At 33.6% G+C, this 22,789-nt stretch overlaps 1 protein-coding gene across 4 annotated transcripts; it reads right to left on the bottom strand.

The window, feature by feature from the left end:
* Positions 1 to 2,462: 2,462 nt before the first annotated feature.
* LOC124919722 (protein transport protein Sec24-like At4g32640) lies at positions 2,463 to 22,393 on the bottom strand. 4 transcript variants are annotated; one of them, XM_047460042.1, is made up of 26 exons: positions 22,253 to 22,393; positions 21,957 to 22,090; positions 20,913 to 21,827; positions 19,997 to 20,227; positions 19,661 to 19,735; positions 19,426 to 19,524; positions 18,911 to 19,022; positions 18,572 to 18,699; positions 17,541 to 17,660; positions 16,037 to 16,117; positions 15,505 to 15,582; positions 15,230 to 15,322; positions 13,696 to 13,750; positions 12,288 to 12,364; positions 9,215 to 9,286; positions 9,037 to 9,120; positions 8,107 to 8,226; positions 7,899 to 7,967; positions 6,642 to 6,719; positions 6,069 to 6,207; positions 5,568 to 5,732; positions 5,052 to 5,197; positions 4,788 to 4,967; positions 3,592 to 3,680; positions 3,457 to 3,488; positions 2,463 to 3,041 (listed from the first exon to the last, which is right to left on the bottom strand). In XM_047460042.1, the coding sequence occupies exons 3-26, from the start codon at positions 21,744 to 21,746 to the stop codon at positions 2,935 to 2,937; spliced, it is 3,264 nt and encodes a 1,087-aa protein (XP_047315998.1). In that variant the 5' UTR covers positions 21,747 to 21,827; positions 21,957 to 22,090; positions 22,253 to 22,393; the 3' UTR covers positions 2,463 to 2,934. The 4 variants fall into 4 exon arrangements, with proteins under 4 accessions (XP_047315998.1, XP_047315997.1, XP_047315999.1 ...); XM_047460041.1 differs by having other exon boundaries at positions 22,185 to 22,377; XM_047460043.1 differs by having other exon boundaries at positions 20,913 to 21,822; positions 22,185 to 22,377.
* Positions 22,394 to 22,789: the final 396 nt, after the last annotated feature.

Raw genomic sequence — 22,789 nt, 5'->3', positions numbered from 1 at the left:
TTCAAATCAATTAAGATTTTTTTAAGACCAAAGTAAACAAAGTCTTGAAATCCGAAACCAATTAGGACCTAAGTCTATTTCTGTAAACAAACATAAAAATAAAAAAAAGAACAACATTGTTCTTCCTCTAAATCAAACATATAAAGAAGGATGCACTTTAAAAAAATTATTTATCTTTACAATTAATTTGATTTTTAATGCTTATAAGTGGTTTTAATTGCAAAATAAAACTCACAAAATAACAAAATAAACTTTTAGCTTATAATTCATTGCATTAAGTGAATTCAATTATTTTAATGAATTTAGCATTATAAGGACAATAAAGAACATTATTATATTTTTTATTCATTTTGTTATGTTTTTCCAGTGTGGGACATGTCTACTACTCTAATTTTATTTTTTGATATACCCATTATTTTGTATTCACTTTTTCAATAATATAATGGAAGTGATCTATATGTTATGAATTCCAAACATTTTTTTTCCGATGTTGATCCATTGATGAAATTGATGCAGCTAGATGAGTCTGAAATGAGGAACATGTGTCTAGGCTTTTGTCCTAGTGATGTTAAAATTTCAATTCCCATCATTATTGCATTGGCTTCTAGAACATCACCAAAGCATACTTTCTATGATTTTGTAATTGTGTTCATGATTTTTCCTTTGTCTTTACAAACTATTAATGTAGATGTTGAATTACAGTTTTTGAAATCTATCAACAATAAGAAAAATAGAACCATTAAAGTCTTTGTTAAAAGAAATAATCCATGAAATAAGTGTTGGCCAAAGTGATGGGAACCCATTTTCATTTTCTTTGCAATGAATTTTCCAAGTCTCTGAGTTTTATGAATCTTAGTAATAGTTTTGTTTAGTTTCTTGAAAACAAGCTTCATTCATGCATAACAATGTGAAGAATATAGTTGTTTGAAATAAAGATAAATTACTTATCTTTAATATCATAACTAATGCGAGTTTAATTCATATTTAAAACATTTTAAATTTAAGGCATTCAAAATTAATAAAAGTCTCAATTGTGAACATCAAAATTATATTGCCTTCAAACCTATTATATGGTGTGACAATATCTATATATATAATATATATAATGATGCTTAATTTTTAAAGTGTCCGGGTGGAGAGCTATGGATAATTTGGATATATATATGTGAGAGTAAATGGATACTTGGGTCGAATTGTGAGTTGACCCGTTCATAAATTAAAACGGTTAAAAATAAAAATAAAAATGTTATATGTATGTTTTGAACTTGTAACCTAACAAAAACAAGTACAACCTTTTAACCAACTAGGTTAACAACACTTTAATATCACCTCTTTCTCTATATATAATGATGCTTAATTCTTTAAAGTATTCGGATTGCCATATGTGAGAGTAAATGAATACTTGAGTCGGATTGTGAGTTGACCCACCCATAAACTTAAAACGGTTAAAAATTAAAATTAAAATTGCTCTATGTATGTTTTGAACTTGCAATCTAACAAAACAAGTACAACCCTTTAACCAAATAGACTAACAACACTTTATATTCTAAATTTAACACCAATGAACACAGAACATTTTAACAATATAAATTTCAACTTTTTAACTAACTAATATATATATATATATATATATATATATATATATATATATATAATTATGCTTAATTTTTAAAGTATCCGGATTGCCGGGAAAACTGTGGTTAATTTGAATATATATGTAAGAGTAAATAGATACCTGAGTCGGATTGTGGATTGACTCGCTCATAAACTTAAAACGATTAAAAATAAAATTAAAAATGATATACATATGTTTTGAATTTGCAACCTAACAAAAAAGTACGACCTTTTAATAAGTTTGATTGAGATGTGGTTTACCGATGAATAATAGACCGGTATCAATTAAAAGTGATTAAACAAATATGAATCAAATATTTGATTGACCAAAGTGTGAGATTAAAATGCTAAATATTAAATATTTGATTTAAAAAATGAAAATGTAAAGTCACAAGATTAGAAAATTATTCGAAAAAAATGTAATGAAATATGTGAGAAAATAAATTATTTTACCGAAATGAATAAAATATAAAATAAAGACGTTCTATTTTTTATCTTAATATATTATTCGTGATTTATTAAGAATGATAAACATTAAACATATTATTATAATTTTTTTTAAATTTATTTTGTTTTTATTTAATCCGTATGCATCGCACAAAAATTTTCCTAATTGATTTAAAAACGATGATTCGTTTATTTTTTAAATTTAATTATAAATAAAATAAATCAATTATGAAGTTAATAAAATATCAACTATGAAAGACATCAATACTCTGTTTTGACTTCATCAAATTTCTTACTTGTTATCCTTTAATTCAATCACTAACTTAAAAACTCAAATAATACCACTAAAAAAAAAAGAAAAATACTACCACATTACAACGAAAATAAAATAGTTGCTGATATAAACCAAATCAAACATATCCACCTTCATATCAATCAATGAGGACAAAGCTAGTAATATAATCTTTATATCCAACAAAGAAAAATGAGTTCAACACAACAAATCCGGTTTAAATAGTCGACTATTAATGTCTATATCTGAGCCAAAAACCGTTCTACAAACATGGAGTTTCCTTCGCAATCAACAAACATGTCTACACAAATTATCGTCTACAGAAGGGGGGCAAACCATAGGAAACAAAACAAACAAATGGGTGTATAAATAATAAAAACCATGAAATGAAATAAAATAAAATACCCATTATTAGCTTGACACTACTACCACTGTAAGTAAGACCTGTTTGCCTCAAAACTGTTCTTGGCTAAGATTTTGCTCTCGGGCTGCTGCCACCACCCAAGCAAAACTCATTGTATTTTAATTTGAGCTTTTTCTCCCACAAAGAGTCCTCTAAGAAATACAAGGTATATGGGGATTTATGTAATTTTATTCTGAATTTGTCGATGAATATGCACCAAAAACTCAACATAGGAGAGACCACTTGGGCTTTTATCTTCCACCATGCACGAGAAGAACAACATTCCTGAAAATCACAATGAAATTAAACTTATTCAAAACATGATGTACGGTCGACCCTTTCTTTTCTCAACTATTTGGAAACACTTCATTTTTTTTAAGATATTTCATCTGGATATGGATCCAGAAATCACATTTCCAAACAGAACTACACACATGCAGAGATATATTGACAGCTTCCCCAGATGAGGTAATTGGAAAACAAAACTTAGTCCCCGCCATTCAGAAATTTATTTACGGGTTCTCATTTTGATTTGGATTCAGATCCAAAAACACTTGTAAAATATGTTTTGTATCTGGATTAAAACATTAAACAACAAATAAATTTTCTAATTTGTCTCACTAAGTTTAGTTTCCAAACATAATCTCGTCCAAATACGTTTTAGATCCAAAAGATTTGTATCAAGGTCAACATTGTTTACCTGATGGATCCCCTTTCTTGCATAACTTCATGCTGCAGAAGGAAAATAAATGGAGATCAGTCAAATGCATGTTGAATAATAGGACAGTAAGAATATAAAAAAGTTTGTTCAACTTCAATGAAAAGTAGTACATACCGTAGATATGAACATCTTTGACGCCTTATTTCATTGACAACATCATTTAATTTCTTGGACAATGGATTGCTATATTGCTGCAGTACAAACTGTGGAAGAAGAAAACAATAAACATATATGACCATATAAACAAGCAAGATGGATCTACTTTGCTATGGTACTTTATCCAGTATAAAGCAATGAGAATAATTTCATCACTCAAAAGAAGAAGAAAAAGTGTTGAACAAAGTGGGTTAAAGATTTTAATGGCAACATCATTTTACACACTTTTTGTACCTGCATACTTAGCTAAGAGAGGGAGATGGAGCGGTTACTAACTAGGCCATTTATTATAGTTTTTTTTCTGGGGAAGAGGCTCAAAGTAAACAGTTCTTTTATTTTGTTGACAAGGGCATTGTTTCACTGTAGGAAGCTAACAAACATTCCTAAAGTATTTTCAGTGAAAATCAAATCTGAGACCTCACTCTTTTAGTTCAAGACTCTTACCACTTGGCTACCTGAATGGAAATATAAAGTATTTAAATATAAAATTGGTTATCCATGCAATTAAAGTTGTGGAATAGTTCCATCCACAATGAAATTTATCAATGGAGTATGCATACAAGTAAATACATTGTTTGTATTTGGTCCTCATTTTAAGTCAAACCTGCCTCTCATATACACATTGCGGGTATACCTTTATCATATTTGTTTATGCACACTAGATAGCATATGTAGAAACAGTTAAGGTACAATGTGGTTTAACTCTAGTGCCAAACATCAAAACGTTTTTTTTTTTTGAAAACTAGGGTTTATTCCCTGGAGGAAACTAGCACATTCCTTCACAGCCATGACCCTCCACTTCCAACAATGCATTCTTAGTGGGACCAAACATCCAAACTTCTAATAAGCATTATTCAACATATGCACGCAATCATTAGTGCAGGGTGTTCTTACCTGATATTTTTATTTTTTATTTTCTTTCTGATGTTTCATTTTAGGTTGTTATGTTCTATTTGGATTTAGCTTATGACAACTTATGTCATAAATTGCTCTTTAACTGGCTTATTTTGATGTTCTTTATGTTGTTCTGCCTTTCTTATGTCTTTTTTTTTCGTGGACGAATGAAAAGGTTCTGGATATTACAAATCCATATGCATGCATGAAATACAAGCTCATTGGAAATATATGTTGACAAAAATAAAATGTAAAACTACCTGAGTTGGGATTTCATCGGGTGAAGAAATACCAAACAATTGCCGCGTGATATCGGGATTCACAGAGTTTCCAATGTAAATCAAACAATCAATACCATTTTCAAGAAGGTATATTCCATCATCTTGTACATGTTCACTTGAAAGGGGGATAACAGGAGGTACAAGTGATCCATCCATTTCCTGCCACCAATTTATTGGTAAGATAAGGGCCACATGATAAAGAAAAAAAATGCAATATCATATTACAGTATAAAAACTGCATACCTTGGAGTCAAGGTCATGAATTGCCATCATTCTAGGGTACACAAATGGGATAGCTAAAGGAGTAGAAAGTGAGGAAACGTAGTTGATCCAAAATGACCTATCCTCTATTCTCCCATCTGTTTTCAATCCTGTACTCTTCACCAAAGCTGAAAAGGACATGATAAAAAATGTAAACTCTTGACCAAATCTAAAAAAAGAACATGAGAAGAAATATCTAAGTTCCTTATATGATTAGTTTCGTTAAAGAACTAAAGTTGGCCAGCATGATATAAGAACATGCCATCTGATTGTCAATCCTATATTATCATGGCCATTGGCTAGCATGCTATAAGACAATGATGGAATTATTTTTTAAGATCATTGTTATTTTTCACAAACTGAACAAAAGTAGATTTTTCACATCATGATCAACCGCAACAAAAATTGATAACAAAACAGCCCAATATCAGAGTTAAATAATGAAGGTAACAAATATGCAAAATAAGAATAACAGTACATCAAGATTAAGAAATATACCAAGTGTATACAGAGGCAGCAGTTTAAGCGCTTCTGGAAGTATAAGTTGTCCCGAGGATGTCACGGTAGCACAGAATTTACGATACGAGTGAAGGATATTGATGCAGAGTTCCATGACTTTTTCCCTCACTTGAATGAGTGGACTGGAAGGAATTTCATTAGCAGCTACATGCAAAGAAAGCAAAAAAATGCATAGTTAGCACTCTTCACGGTAGAAACCCATTAGGAGTAAATATGCTTTGAAGTTGTTTTTTATTATACTTTTACTTCGAAACGTGTCAACCCCAATTCAGGAATGTCAGAAAGGAGATTGACATGTTTCATGTGAGCTTTTCTTTATTTACCTCTTGTACGTGTTTCAGATACTTTCTACTGTTAACACTTTCTACGGTTAACGCCATTTTTGTGTTAGTAGAGAAACTTAATGAAAGTTGTTTAAATTTTTTTATTAGTGAAAGCCATTTACAGAACACCACAGCATATTATTGGGAGTATACGAACCTTGCTTCAAGAAACAAGTAAATTGGGTGTCAAGATCAGCTGCCCGGAATAGATTACTCAGTAGACTGCTGCATGGTAGAGATAATGTAGAAACTCGGATTCTTCTTTGGCCATAAACAGTTGTATATAGAAGAGCACACTGAACAAGAAAAAACCATAATTCATTGTTATCGCTATAATCAACTATAGAAAGCTAGCATATTAATTAATTCCACTGCTTTCTTACCATAATGTTTTTAAAGGATGAAACCACTTCAATCTTACAATAATGTCATCTAAATAACCCCTTATCCCTTACTTTATTTTTTTTATAACATTTTAAATATTAAATATAAAGGATGTTTTTAGTCACTTAACTCAAATAACTCCAAATAATCCATTTTTCATCAAACAATGTTTTCTTTCAAAAAATTGGATTATTTAAAAATAAAAACCTATACCAAAGAAGTTCTAAGCTTTTACAGGAAGCGATGTATAATAAAGAAGGCGCATTCAAGTTTTCAAATAAGAGCCCCCTCCCTACTGAAATAAAAGAAAAGGGAAAATCACATGAAAATGAACAATATAGGGTACCTGAAAAGCACATTCTGATCCATCCTGAAGTTTGTCATCATGTTTCATTGTAACCATTATTGTCTTGTCACAGTCAATCTGCATGATACATAGCCTAAATCAATTTTAAGCAGTTATAACAAAGAAGGGGAAGACAAGAGAACAGGATAAAGATAAAGCCACAATCAACATTACACTAATTGCTTAGTTTCCTCTTGTTTATTAAATTCAAGAAAAGTGGTTTGCTCTATTAATGAATTTCTATCCTACATATATACACAAGCTTTAATGAAATGGCATTAAGCCGTTTTCCCATATATACACATGCTATTCCTTTAAACTAGGAATAGAATACATACATCTTATTAACTGCATATATTCCAGTTACAATCAAATGATTCAACTACAAATCAATACTAGAAATGCAACCAATTAGAAATAGAATCAAAGCTTGTATTTGCTCAATATACTACTGCATATTAAGTCAGCCCTAATTATGGGCTGACTAGATATGATTGGATTTGTAATTGATTGGTAACTCGAATAGAGCAACAAGTGTATAAATAAGATGGCATATTTGTACACATTTCATTCAGAATATACAAGATTACAAAGATCGGAGGTATGCAGTAACTCATGGATTTGTTGAAGGAAACATGGATGCTTGGTAGATGATTTGCCGATAGATCCGTGGATTTAAACAAACAAACAAAAAATAGGTGCAACTTGAGAAATCACTCTCGTGGACATGGGGAGAAAGCAATCAATTATGTTTATATACATTTTGGTAGTATTATGAAGATTGATATAATACCTAATTTATCGTATTGTTTCTCACATCTTACTTTGGGTATTTGGAATATTGTCCCTCTCAAGAGTATTTCTTAGTCTACGTGTTGACTATGAAAGATGCTTATAAGATATACATGTCATTGTCATATTAGGGTTGTGAGGACTTGGTTGTTAGTCTAAAGAACTTATAACTCACTTTAAAGCATGTAAGGTGAAGAGCCATTTGTGGCATCTTAGCAATCCTCAAGAATTTGAAAATAGTCAAGTAGACAAACCTTGAGAACCTTTGAGAGATTTCCATGAAAGGTGCACACAATGTACATGTTATGGCATATTAGCAAACTAGCGGTCCTCAAGAATTTGAAAATAATCAAGTAGACAAAACTTGAGAACCTTTGAGAAATTCCCATGAAAGATACACTCAATGTACATGCAACACTAATAATGAGCAGCTTGCAAACATAATGTATGAGAAAATACACTAACCGTAGGTAGGTCAACATCTGTTGGAATGCGCCTACAGAAATTTCCCATGTATTCTTGAACTTGAATTCCCTGTAACCAGTGATTATGCAAGTTTACATTCAAATGAAATACATGATGCAGTATGCCAGTATGTGACCAAGAAAAAGCTACAAACACTTTCAAGAATAAAACTGATGGAAAATCATTTTTAGTTAATAAAATAACCCACCTGGCTACATCTTACACGCATCACTGCCTCAAATCCTTGTGGCCTTGTAACATTCCATCGAAGATCATTGTACAGCTTGGCAGGGTCTGACACTGCTGAAAATGGATGGTAGTAGTATACCTAATAGGAATGAAAAATCTTAGATTCTAAAAGGAAATCTATGAGGAAAGCGAATCGACTGAAAACAGAACAGCCTACAGTTTCATATCATCTCATGGTTAAGTAAATAATGGTGTCTTAGGGTGCATTTGATAAACCTGAAAATTAAGTGCTAAATGTTGAATAGTTAATTCTAAGTACCAAATGAGTAGGCTCAAAAATAAATGGAGAATAAACTAAATGAAAATATTTTAATTTTAAGTACATAAGTTGATTTGATAAAATGTGAAACAAAAAATACAGTTTCTGCTGTTTTCTCTCTCTCTCTCTCTCTAGTTACTAGCTTAATTACAATTTCTTCACTATTACTAGGAGTCTAGGAGTGAAAAAAACAACAGTTGATTGCTCCCTCAACACAATATTCATTCAAGAAGTAGTATACATATCTTTTGATTTATTATATGCTGGACATGCAGCACTGGGACAAATACAGATAACTAGGGCACTGTAAATAGCAAACAGATTATGAAATATCTATTTCTCTCTCAAAAAAAAAAAAAGAGGCAAGGGTTATCCCATTATCAATGTTTAAATTGGGATCTTAAACAAACATTTTTGTTTTCCTAAATGTAACATAATATCAAACTATAAAATTCGATGATTGAGCAGAATGTTCTCAGAGACATTTAGCATGTTACTTGGGTCACTAAAAGCATTATGTACTTATCAAAGATCTACCCCATATGAAGTAAGTCTAAGAGGAAAAAGTCATATATATCATGGATATAAAAATCTTTGTAGGTAATGAAGGTAAAGGTCATAAATAAATACCTGGCCTCCTGTAGTCCTTGGGATAACTGAGACAGAGGCAATATCAATGTAACTTTGGGTGGTAATGAACACATCAACACAGACCTGAAAATTTGGAATAAAATAAGTTGTAGTTCTCCAATTTGAGACTTATCCATTTCTTTCAGTAATAAAACAACAGTAAGCAGTCAAAGCTTACCTGGTATTCTGCTAGTTCAACAGCAATAGACTTCAGAGATTTATCTGATGGCTGGAGCAATTTATGGGCCTCCTAAAATTAATAATAAATAGAAAAGCCTCAATTAATAAATTGTCAATCTCTTTGTAAGATATACATTAGGAATGATCACCTTTTAATAAAATCAGCAGATAACATGGCATTAAAAGAGTTTATATTATTCGCCACATGGGCCACTATTAGTTTTGTTTTGAGAAAAATGATGTTGAAGTTGATTCCAAGTTATGCTAGTTTAGTGCCTGCCCTCCATCAATGTTCCAGTATGTTATTTAATTAATATTGATTCCAATTTTTCCATCATATTAGAGTATTGACATTGCAAATATAACATTATGACAATAAGAGTGACAGCTGGATTTAATGAATTTGAGAGACAAAGAAATGCCATCAACCACGAAGTTGGATTTCCTTTTTTAAAACAATGCCTCGGGGAGGAAACATAATTCTAGAAATGACAAAATTGGTAGGAACCAGGAGAAACTAATAAAAATCATGAAAAGTTCCATGAAAACTGAAAAACGGATCTAAAATCAATTTGTAGCGTTCTAGAAGCTCATTTATTTTAATAATGCAAACTTCGGCCATTTTGAAACGTCAATTAGCAGTCTCAGATCCTTTCATTTCAAGGTCAACAAATTTTTGTAGCTCGTAGAAGTGTTAAAAAATGAGTAACATGAGGGGTTACATCTCATCTCCTCCATTGATATGCTCCTATAGCTCCCCACACCATCTTGAATTATTGGGTTTATTTGGTTCAAATGACTCATGCTACATACAACTGGCTCTTACAAATTTAGGTCTCTCGTCCTACCATTTGTCACTCCACCTCCTTTATTTGAGACATATTATCAGCTTTGCATTCTTGTTTCTTGTTCCACATCTCACATGATGGCTATTCAACACTTTGTCCTTATCATATAATATCCAACCAATTACTATTGCTAATGAGCAATAATCTCATGAGTTTGGTACTAGAGGCATTTTTCTTTTCATAAAATATTGGAGACAAATTAGGAAAAGAGAGTTTGACAAAACTGATATTTTTATATTGTTCAAAGTTGGAAACAGTCTAGTATTTAAACTAGAAGTACATAGGAAGAAGCACATTAAATGCAAATGGAGTCCTAATGAGGGAAAATGGATTACTGCCTAGGGATACCAACACATATTTCTACACTCCCCCCCCCTCAAGTTGGGCAGAGATGACATGGATATCAGATTTTCCACACGGCCCGAATGATTTGATTCAACACTGAAAAAGTCTCTTTTGAAAAAAAAGCCGAATTGAGGGTGATGTCAAAACTCCGCATAGTGGAGTCATGGAAAGTCTACAGTCGGCGGCTGTTGGATTTCTAAGTCTGTGTTGAGTGCTAAAGGCACGGCACAAAATGTATGCGAAGGTGATGCCAACAAATCAGTTGTTAAAACTTAGGCCACAAACGACACTAAACAAGAAAGAACAAACTGGATATATATGTTTTTATAACTGAAAATCGGAAAACATACAGGGCCTTGATAATAATCCAAAAAGAGGCCAAGAAACAAACAGCCTACTAATGCCTAGGAGACATCAACACTGGAGCAGAAGATGACGTTGATAGAGGAAAATGATGTGGAGGTTCATGCCTTCGGAACACCGACTTTATCAGTGCAAGATTGGAGATCAAAGATTGAAGACGACTAAAAATGAATAATGGGACTCTGAGCCATCCACCAATGGCTACACCACCATCGACGGAGGAAGTGGAAGACTTTCAATAGAGACCTAAAGTTCTGATAGCATGATGAAATATTGGAGACAGATTAGGAAAAGAGAGATTGACAAAACTGATCATTTTTATATTGTTCCATGCTAGTAATGGGGTAGTATTTAAAGTGAAATTGCATAGGAAGATGCACAAAATATTAAATGCAAATGGAGTCGTAATGAGGGAAAATGGGCTGGTGCCTAGGAGAAACCAAGCACCACACCTAGGGAAACCAACACATTTGAATAAAGAGAGACATATTTCTACAGCTTTCATTATTTCTTCTCTTGAAATGTCCTTTATTTTCCTATTTTTCCTGTTAGACTTTTGTCTATTAGCCAACTTACTAAATCCACTTATTGTACCATGCATCTTGGAGTAAGAGAGACACTTCTTTCAGCTATAAAATCTCCACTACTACATGGCTTCACATCTACATACAGTCTCACAACAAAATATTTAGGTTTGTTTTCTGTTCAACTTTAGACTGAGTCATGTGAAGTGCAAAACATCCTTGCATGCCTTTCCTTTGTCATATCAAGGGAGAAACCAACAAATAATGCTGGCAAATACAACTGAAAACTACACCATGTGTCATATGTCAACAAAATTTAAAATATGGAAAGGTTTAGCATCTTGCAGAATAGTAATGAATAGAGATTTGGTGTGTAGAATCTTCAAAAAAGCTTTGATCTCATCTTCCAAGGAATCATTTTGATATAACAAATATGTGTATGAACTTATCATACCAGAGCTATACATTTCCAATAATGTTTCTTCTCAATAAATGACAAAGCAATTAACCACAAAATGGGCCAAGGCCAAATGTCCCAAACTTTAAACACTTGGATGGTGGAAGAGAAACCGTATGATATTTCTTGAACCAGTGTGCCTTTGATTCTCTAAAAAAATATACTCCAAGAGTACCGAGAAGAAATATCTCACTGTACTCTACATCATAGGAGAAAAAAAGCAAAGGAAATGGAACATCTAGTGTTTTATGTGTGTAGTTTACCTAAGAGACCAAACCATGTCTTTTTATTGGTTAGAACTCAAGCATTTGCAAGGTTTGAGAACCTATTAAAAACATATAAGTGATAATTGCAATACAGAAGATGGACAATTTCACAGTGCTGAAGATGACTTATATTACCTGAAAAATCACAAGAACTTTGCAGCCTATCCATATCTAAAGATTCAGCTCTACTTTTTTTATATTCAAAACATGATTGAATATGTAACTGTATCACGCACAAAACATTAGCAAGAAAAAGACATATGTATACCTTTTCCCCTGCAGTGATATTTGTTCTTCCTTCAGCTTCTCTAGCTGAGAGCGCTCCCATACCAACAGAGGGCAAAACTGCACAATGCGAAGCATAATAAGAAATATATACATAACATATCTTCAAAATGAATGACATATGTATAGATACTACTCCTTAGATCCCATTTATATGTTCTTTGTCAGCTTCATATATTTCAAGTTGAAAACTATATATTAGATCAGAATACTATTTACACAAATTTCGAAAAGGGGGTCTGATGTTATATATAAGTGAAAATAAGATCAAAATAAATGGACAATACAGTACCTGAAATCAATCTTAAAATAAATTACCACAAATAATGGCACAAGAGATAATAAAGGAATATATATACAAAAAATTGGACAGAGAATTTTATTTTAAAAGAACGCAAAAGATAGTTCATTGACTCAATTGCAATTGTGTTTCATATAATGCCCTTAAATCTATTTTATCTATTCCGCATTGTGCAGCACTCATTCATTCAAATTATTAACCACAATGATTACTTAGGTATTGCACCTTCGCTCAAACAACTTCAAGGTCAAACTTAATGGAAGAAATTAAACATTCAGAAACTGTCTCTTCTCCAAAAAAAGTAGTGGAGAAATTGAATGTCCTCAACTGTTTTGACAAGGGAACACAAATAGTTATCATAATTTCTTGGAGGGAGAGATTTCTAATTTTCATGCATGTACACGACCAATTAAAAACATTGCATACATGTAATGTTTGCATAATTTATAGAAAATGAAAAAATGAACATATAAAAGTGAATATCGGAGGGGCACATTTCTTATTCAGGCTGCATGCATGTACACCTTAGTGTTATTGCAGCTGTTGAGTAAACATCTCCACTAACTCCCTCTCATATGCATTATTATATGTATGCCTGTCGAATGCTATCATATTCTGTTCTTACAATCCCATCACCTAAACCTTCTCTACATTTGCAAAATGCAACCAAATCTGCAATCACATGTACATCCCTCCAACTTTATCTAAGTGGTATATACAATTTAGTGATCTATACTGTTTCCTGATTCTGTTTTTATTATTCAAAATCCCGTTTGAGATTAAAGCTATTGTCCAGGAAGTAGGCAGTATTAGGAGTCCTCACATAGGAGTCTTGTTGAGGTCCATTAAAAATCTGCACCAGTCTGGATCCTTGGGGATTACATATTTGGATCAGTTGTCTAACTCATACCCAACTCAAGGTGATAATAAAGTAATATCCTTACATTATCAAGGTGATAATGAATTATGAAACAAACATAGAGAAATGTAAACACCACATACAAAATAGTAGTTACAAAAAGGAGAGAAGGCAATTCCCCTTGACTAGATATACCCGAATGATATGTAACTGATAAGTCAACGAACTTACCTGATTGAAATACTAGAAGTTTTCCTCCAGTAGGTTTCATTGCCAGGAATGCAGCCTATCATAAAGAAGACACATAATATCATCAATAAAGTTAGTCAAATAGATGCTCAAGTTTGTCACTAACAGATAAAACTGACTGCAGCTTCATCAAAGATCAGTAGTAAAGGAAATAACACCTCTGGGTTACAACTACTTTTTAATGAAAAGTTGACCTTAAAAATTAAATAAAACCGCTGGTTACAAATAAACAATAGAAAGTGACTTGGAGAGAGATACATGATGCCATAACAGAAGCAAAAAGCAATCTAGAAAATTCACAATGCTATTATTGTCAATCAATGATTAAAGTTTCTTTGTTCAAACACAGTCAAGCAAAACATTCTCTCAAAATTAGATTATATTCTTTTTTGCAACTCCTAGGAATGATCCTATCAGTAAAAATGTTTTAATATGCAAATAAATGAACAATAATCTGGAAAGCACAAAGGTCTAGTGTGGCTGGCACAAGAAATGCACTTGAAAAAGAGTCTCTCGTCAACGAACAGTACAATAAATCTTCAGGAAATAATTTCCACCACCCGAAACAATCTTAACATCTTCCTGAGGCAGACCATACTAAGGTCTTCTACACCAGAAATTTAAAATGAAGAACTATTAATGTTATTAAAAGAGTGAAATCTTTTACTCGAATTGAAGTTCTGAAGATAGAGGATTCACTTTATAGTTTATATGCAAAACTGGGCCCTGTGAATAAATGAGTCAAGTCATTCATGGGCATGACCCAAAAGCACGAGCATTCTCTTAGGTGTTGATTCTTAGGTTCAGAGAGAGATGGGAGTTCAAGGGAAGGGAATAGACTATTTATTAATCAATGAATGCTGAAAACCCTCCATATGATATTACCTATAGGCTATATCTATAAGCCTATTAAAGATAATTATGAATCCTAACTAATTGGATAAGTACTGATATAAAACCTATTTAATAATTAATATTTATCTAATACTAATTCCTATCTAATTATTAATTCTCCTTCTTCACATTGGTTGAATCTTATCTAGCTTTCCCTTGATCCTTTCATATTAGCCCTTGATTGTTACTTATCCTTGTGGTTCAATCTCAGCTAAACCCTAATCTCAGATTGTCCCGCGTAACACATTCCTATATAGGGAAACTATACTAAGGCAACACATCTATGTCTATTACAGTCTACTAAACAAACAACAAGCTTCTAACTCCATGAGAAGGACAAATTAGTAACGCCAACAAAACAGAGGTAGTTATTTAAGGAAACTTTCAGTACACATCAACTATTAAACCAAGCCCTTTCCGTTTATAGGTGCAATACACTAGCCATCTTTGATCAAAAAAATTTAGCAACCACAGCATGTTTAATTCCATTGGAAAATGCAAAATACAGATCCAGCATTAAGCTTTGCATGTTCTGCAAAACTCCATGCATTTCAGCAATATCATTTCTTTCCAGCAATCTGTGGTAATTTTACAGTAGCAAAAAGCCATAAAGGATGCTTACCTTTATTGCTGCTCCAAAAGCTGAGTCTGCAGTTTTATTATTCTGGAACATGGTGGGGATGCTTTCAAGCAACAACTCCAAGTGTTGACGACACTGAATATCCCAAAGAATGCAATGGAGAAACACAGATTAGCTTAAAATAAATCATCAGTTTCTTGCGAACTAAAGCCAAAAAGAGATTTTAACTACCTGATCCAGTCATCTAAAAGTGGTATAACTAACAAAGAAAGAAAACAGTAACAAACTACAGAAAATTGAACAGCTAGGTAACTGACCTCAGAAAGTTGAACAACAACATCTGTTTCCAGAGGAGTATAAACATCTTGTATGTCTGGAACTATGAGCATTAGGGGCTGCAGATACAGATTTAAGTATAAATTGATAGCCAAACGTAAAGCACAAAAGTTTGTGGGTTGATTTCATGCTAGATCCAATAGAAGATTGCCACACATTTTATAATGAGAACTATTAATCCTAAGCTAGAATGAGACAACATATAGCATTACTTTATTCAGATCACTAGAAGTCCAACTAATAATAATTAATGTTATTTAGTTATAGTTGTGATACATATTCCTCCCAGTGCACCTTGTAAATATTGTTGTAGCCTTGTAAGACCAATCCACTAAATGACTTTTATTTTTAAAAGAACCAATCCACTGAATTACTAAACCAGATATGAATCACAAATTTATATCCAATTTAGGAGGTTTTTTTTTTCTGAACTGCAGAAACAATGGATACAAGAACATCTCAAATAGTAATCAAGTAACAAAAAACTAAAGCCTTTTACAAAACAATACTGACCTGCTGCAGAGCTCGTTTCAGATTGTAAAAATGAATAGTTGAATCAAATGTAGCAACACCAACCATTGTCCTTGGACCCTCCTACAAGAAACAAATTAAAATAAAATAAAATAAATCTATAAAATTTTTCAGCAATAAGTGAACATATACTCATATTATACAGAGGAAAATGTACAAGGCAGATCCAAAAAACATCACCCAGGAAGCATGTACCATCCTCAATTTCAAAAGAAGGATTTGACAGAAAAGTATATTGGCCCATCATTGCAGAATACAAAAGTTAAAAAATGGAGATTTGTTACTGAGCGGATGCAAAGTAAACTTCAAAGCAGGAAGTCGAAAATGCTATTTTCTAAGCAGGATCAGACATTGTCAAGCATTTTCTACGAGTGGTATGAGGACTCCCCTCTTCCCAAAGAATATTTGCAAGAAGATTGATGCAACTTGCCTAAATTTATGGTGGGGCTTCACTCAATCAAAGAGGAAGCAGTTTACACCTGGGATCAAATTTGTCTCCATAATGATCAAGGAGGTATGGGATTTAAAAGAGATAAGGATCTCAATTATTGTCTAGTATTGTCACTGGTGGCAAAAGTTGCCTCTATAGATACTTTTGGGTAAAAAATGTTGCTTCCAAAGTAAGTCGAAGAAAATATTTCCTTCATATAAGAATTCAAACTCCCCTTCATGAAAGTGTTTCTAACCTAGCTAGTGCAAAATTTTTAATATTATAAGATTAAGTTGTTACACTTCTAACATTATTGATGTCATTATTTTGGTTACACTTTTGACATGCAATATGACTAAAAATTATACTTGTGTTAAGTTTCTATATTTATTTTCTTAATTACTCTCTAGATATATTTCATTTCCATCAATATTTTAAGTAGATACAATTTATCCTTCTCCATGCAATAATATTTCGACAATGATGAACCACATCATTTTATACTTTTCAATTAATTTATTTAAATATGTCAAACAGATTACGAGATCACATGCTTTATGCAACATATCTAATCCTTGACAAGTTAATAAACTACATACACCTTCAATAACCAACTACTTGAGAACTAGAGGTTTCTTAAATGCCTGTGCAAAGATTCATGCATTTGCAAGGTGACAAATCCATAGTTCCAACTTCTAACGTGCCATCTCATGGAAAAAAGCACAAGATCCATCCAAATAAGGGATCTTATGAATAAAAAGATGACCAAAGTAGAACAGAAAGCTCCATTTCATGGTTTGAGAAAGCAAGAATCATCTAATGAAAGGTTGTTATCCAATACCACACAGCAAAATTACAATGGAACTTTCAAAATATTTAAATCACATCAATCAGATTGTTCAATCTGCCCAAAATGCATGAATACATCTTTTTATTAAAACGACAGCCTACTGCCATCTTAAACTTCCTAAAAACATAATAAAAAATACACAATGTTCATTAATTGCCTTCAATATTCCTGGATTATTCTCCACAAAATGAAACAGTAATGCTTACCGGAAGATCAGCAATCACTTGGCTGATTGCACTACATGCTGCAGCAGTTGCACCAGTTTGTACAGCATTCATCGACACATCAATAAGGAAGAAGAACACAGCCGGCATAGGGTCACGCACCTGATAACATGTTACAATAGGTACATTAATGGAAATATGGCACACTAAAGTTCAAGAAGCAATAAGTGTACTAGAAGAAGATCACCCAAACAAATCAGCAAAAATACACCCCAAAATAAAAAACAGGCAGCTGACATCAGAGTCCAGCACTCAGATCCAATCATCTTCAACAAGCAAGTCATTTTAACTCAAATTAGTAGCAAAATATCTGGTTGATTGACAGAACATAATTCCATTTTAATCTGTGGAAACTGTAGTTACAAACCCTTTTGTTTGGTTTGAAAGCCTCTTTACTCTACTAGGGCACTGATATATTGGGGATTCCCCTCCGCTTCTGATGCCACTAAACGTCTTCTAACTGAAACTGTAGCTTCTTGTCTAAAGGGTGCAGTCTCCTCTGGGGTCCCACATTTAGAAAGTAAATATGAAAGAGTTATAGGATCTCCAACCCAGTAAACTCCCTTGCTACAAGTGGAAGGTTTAAGGTGACTTCCATGCCATACAGGAATAGAGGTTCATTTTCCAGAAAGGTATTAGAGAAATACAGAATTCCAGTTTATTAGTACGGTTTTCCTTTGACAACCATCATTGTTTATCTTTCCTTTCTCTATAGATCTGTGACGTGAGATCTCTTAAACTGAACCTCACATCTAAAACGCTGGCTTATTAGCAGAGATGAAATGAAATTTTATAACCATCGACCAATGTATAATGGCCGATGTAAGTGTTTTAATTCCAACATTCACAGTTTGACAGTTGAATAGTATATGGAATGAATTTCTTTCCATGATTTGTACCCAATAGTGTGGTCCATCAAAGAGTTTTCATTTATGGTTAAAGCATCCTAAAATATTGTGTTCCATCTCAAAATTATAAATAATGGAATCTCAGATATGGTTACTAGATCTAACCATGTATTCCTTTGTAGCAACAAATTCAACTGTTCCCCTACACAACTCTGGCCTTTCATCTGCATCTCTGCGCCTTCCATCTGGACCTAAATTGCAGTGATAGTCACGAGGTGTTTCGTCTGTAAAACCTGTAAAATAGAAAATATGCATATAAAACAGATTCAGAACTAAGTAAAAATGAAGAGAAAGTAGATTGATATATTTTTTGATGATGTTGTGTTTTTTTGTTGTGATTGTAATATGAACAAGGTGAATGCATTAAGTACAGAGTAACAAACAGGTTTAGAGGATAAAATATTTCATACAAGGCTTTCTAGCAGCAGAATGATATCAACTCACCACACAAGTTACAAATAAACCTTCTTCCCTGATCAATGAATTTCATGAAAGGGTTTATGTAGCCTTTGCAACGGGAACATCGAACAGGACCACTTTCACCAAAATCAACAACCTATAAAAGAGATTCAAAATAAAGATATTATGCCAGCTAATTTCAAATGATAGGTCATCAGAAATAGACCATTTTCATACACTGTGCCATTACATGGGCATCAATCTAATGATTATTCTATATTGATAGTATTTGATTACAGTGTCCATGCATGTAGAAAAAGTAGCATATATTAAAAATCAAACACCTACCTAATAGGCATAAGATAATTCTATTTAGTTCTTGTTTTAGAAAGAAAAAGATAATTCTGTTTAGCTAGTAACCATCATTAAGGAATCCATCGAAGGACTAAGATAGACCTTTATTAGCTAATTAGATTATCCTAGCACAACGTTTTGTTCAATAAAAAAACAAGGAAAATCTGCTGCAAATAGAAAAGATCACACAACAAATAGCAACATACTTGGATGGGCTCCTCTGATGGATGAGGGAGAGCAAGTGGTTGGACCATCAGAGCAAGTTGCATCCCAGATGTATTCAGAAGATCAACTGTGCAAGGTATCTTATATAAGGAAAATACAATGTTAAGTCAGTAACCAAATGTCCTACAGTAAACAAGCATTAAACCAAAGGAAAGAATGGCCAAATGAATGACTAGAATTGCAAATAAAATGTGATGCACTACTTTTAGGTATTACCTGATTGATGGTACACCTCATGTATCGCGGACTGCAATTGCCAGTGTCCTGGACAATATATTCACTCGAAGCAGGCTAAGGGAAAATAGGCAAGAAGATCTCAGAAAATAAACAAGTAAAAAAGAACACAGAGTATGGCATACATGCACAATCATTTCACATTAGTGATATCCTGTCAAAGTAATGAATGAATAATAACTACTGGATGATAAATGATTAGGTGAGAATTAACCAAGAAAGAGTGTTGCAAAGAAAATTAACTGATCAAGGGAAATTAACCCTAACTGTACCAATTAGTTAGACATGTTGTTTAATGTCAAAACTAAAGTAACATACCGGTGGGGGATTAGCTTGATTGCTCTGACGAGTCTCATGCAGAGTAACTGAGGCGTTAGGAGTGGGACGTGGGATCTGATTGGGATCAATCTTTTGTGGGGTTCCCATAGATGTCCCCATGTGACCCACTTCAGGTGAAAACGCAGCCATAGATTGATTTGGCGGCTGTTGTGGCATACCAAACATTCTGGGTGGCTGTACCGAACCATGAAATTGGGGAGGCGGGATCCCCTATACAAATTAAGGATTAAAGGATCCAGATTAACTCAGAAACTGGACATTTACATAAAGAATGGGAGTTTCAAGCATCCCTGATGAAAATAATACACTGAACAAATTTCTTGCCTTCTACAAGATAAATGATTATGAAAATCAAAATTGTGCAGAACTAGAGGGCTCAATTTCATCACTTTAAACTCTTCAGCACTAGTTTTGCAAACAACAGTAAACATTCAATGCTACATATAACTGGTTTTGACTATGCATTTAAAAAACATTCTCTGTGCATTATGAAGAGGACATTATCCATATCATCAACGTAGAAAGGGACCGCTCCGACATACAAATAAGCAACCACATAAAAAGCTAAAACATCTGAGCTCTTATAAACTCAAAAACAGCCTTCTCCAATTAATGAGGGTCACTTGTATGTTTATAGCCATAAACCAAAGTAAAGGAAGTCAGATGGCTTCATGAAGTTACCATGAACATAAATTCTATCAAAAGTTTCAGCCCTCAATAGTCCAATAATACTAGAAGTTTCGTTATATCTATTCTACAAAATTTTCAGCTGGACATGAATATAACAAGAAATGAGTAATGATACTTAATCCAGTTAAGTAACATTTTATTTGTATAAGACGTTCGCGTGCAGATAGATAGATAGATAGATAGATAAAGTTTTATGGAAGATCACCTGATGAGATAACATTGTACCGGGCGGAGCACCAAAAGCAGAAACTGGAGGAGGCATGCCTTGAGGTAATGCAGAGAATGGTGATGGTACTGAAAAGGGAGCACCTGGTTGTTGAGCAGAAAATGGGGTAACTGACTGCATAGAACCTGCTGATGATGCTATAGGTGGACTTCCAGGAAAAGAATGTGTCTGAGTGGGTGGGGGCACACCAGTTGACATAATAGTTTGAGGAGGTCTCATTGGGGCTTGAAAGCGAGGTGCACCTGGCAATGAACTTGGCCCATTAACAAATGAATCTGCTGTTACAAAAGGAGGAGCAACCGGTCCTGTTGCCATAGGCGAAGAGGCAAAAGGACTCATTCGAGGTCCAGATACAGGGAAAGACCCAGGCAATGCACCAGGAGGGGGATGAGCACTTGAACTGCTAACAGGACGGGAAAAGGATCCAGAAGAAGGATTTCTTGACCCAAAAGGTGAGGGATTTTGAGCAACAGGAGGACCAGAAGGTCTGTTGTTAAAAGCCATATTCTGTGGAGGAGGACCCCCAAGAGGCATTGAAGACCTAGGAAGAACTCCAGGTGGAGGTGGACCAGGTCTAGACATTGGTGTTCCTCCAGAGTAAGAGGGAATAGCTGCTGCACTAGAAGCCGGAAAAGGAGGTGGTGGTTGTTGTTGTCCAAAATTGGGTGGAGGCCTAGGGCCACCTTGATTACCCATAACTGAGGGTGGTCCAGAAGGCCTATTAATTTGCATATTCTGCATACCATCAGCTAGATAATTAGGATTGTTATAAGGCGGATTACCACCTGGTCTTGGACCCCCTTGAGTGGCCATTGGTAATCAAAACTCCAACAGTATATCTTCAACAGTCACAGCTGATACAAATTCAATCCAATTCCTGTGATAGAACCTACACTACATTCCAAATTAGAAACATCAACGATTAAAGTTAGCCAATTTCTATCTACACAAAGCTAATTAACTTCTTTCACCTTCAAGGCTTCAACACAAAACAAAATTAAGAAGATTTTTCAGCTCAAGTACCTATTTCACTCCAGCAACTTTCGTCCAGGTGGTGAAATTTTGTAGAATTCTGTTCCTTAATCTAATCAGACGATGATATCCCAGTAAAGTTCGCTCTGTTGCCGCCAATTTAGAATGATCCAGATGGAATTGACCTGAAAGGACTACAGGTTAGATCGGTGAGCTAAAATCGCCAGAACATATAGAATTAGAAGATCTGGCAGATGTGCATGAGAGAAGGAAATATACGATATCAGACTCGGTCAGAACAAAACCGATCAAGAAACCTCGAAAACTCTTTAACCCTTTTGATCTACCTGTATATCAACCGATCCCAGTGAGAAAAATTCTAGGGCTTCAGACAAAAACAGCTAACTGTGCTCAAAGATACACAGGTAAGCTACCGCACCGGAGGTTTGAGGGGAGAACGTAGATCCTTTGGCTGTGTAATGGAAGGGTATATGTTTGTAATTTATTCCATTTCTTGATTGTATAAAAACGCATCTCAAACAGGCTGAATTTTGTTTTTTATTTCACACTATAAATTAATATTTTAATATTTATTGGGGTGAATAAAAATGTAAAATAACCTTTTCAATTTTTTTTTTTAATATAGGAGATTAGTCAGTGTGAATCGAAACCGTGACTTTTAGTTTCTCAGTAATCACTTTTGTCGTTTGAGTTACCTTAGTGAGTTCCCTTCGATTATTTTTTTAATAAGAAGTTTCTCATTTCCTTTCATTACTAAGACTTGAGTTGGTGGTATGTTTTTTCGGTGCGACATTTTGTTTATTCGAAACGACGTCTTACACTATTAGTCGTTAGTGAATGGTTTATTGTTCATCCTCTCTGAT

Source organism: Impatiens glandulifera, chromosome 1 (assembly GCF_907164915.1).
Source record: "Impatiens glandulifera chromosome 1, dImpGla2.1, whole genome shotgun sequence".
Taxonomy (NCBI): Eukaryota; Viridiplantae; Streptophyta; class Magnoliopsida; order Ericales; family Balsaminaceae; genus Impatiens; species Impatiens glandulifera.
This window is presented reverse-complemented; position numbering and strand designations above follow the sequence as displayed.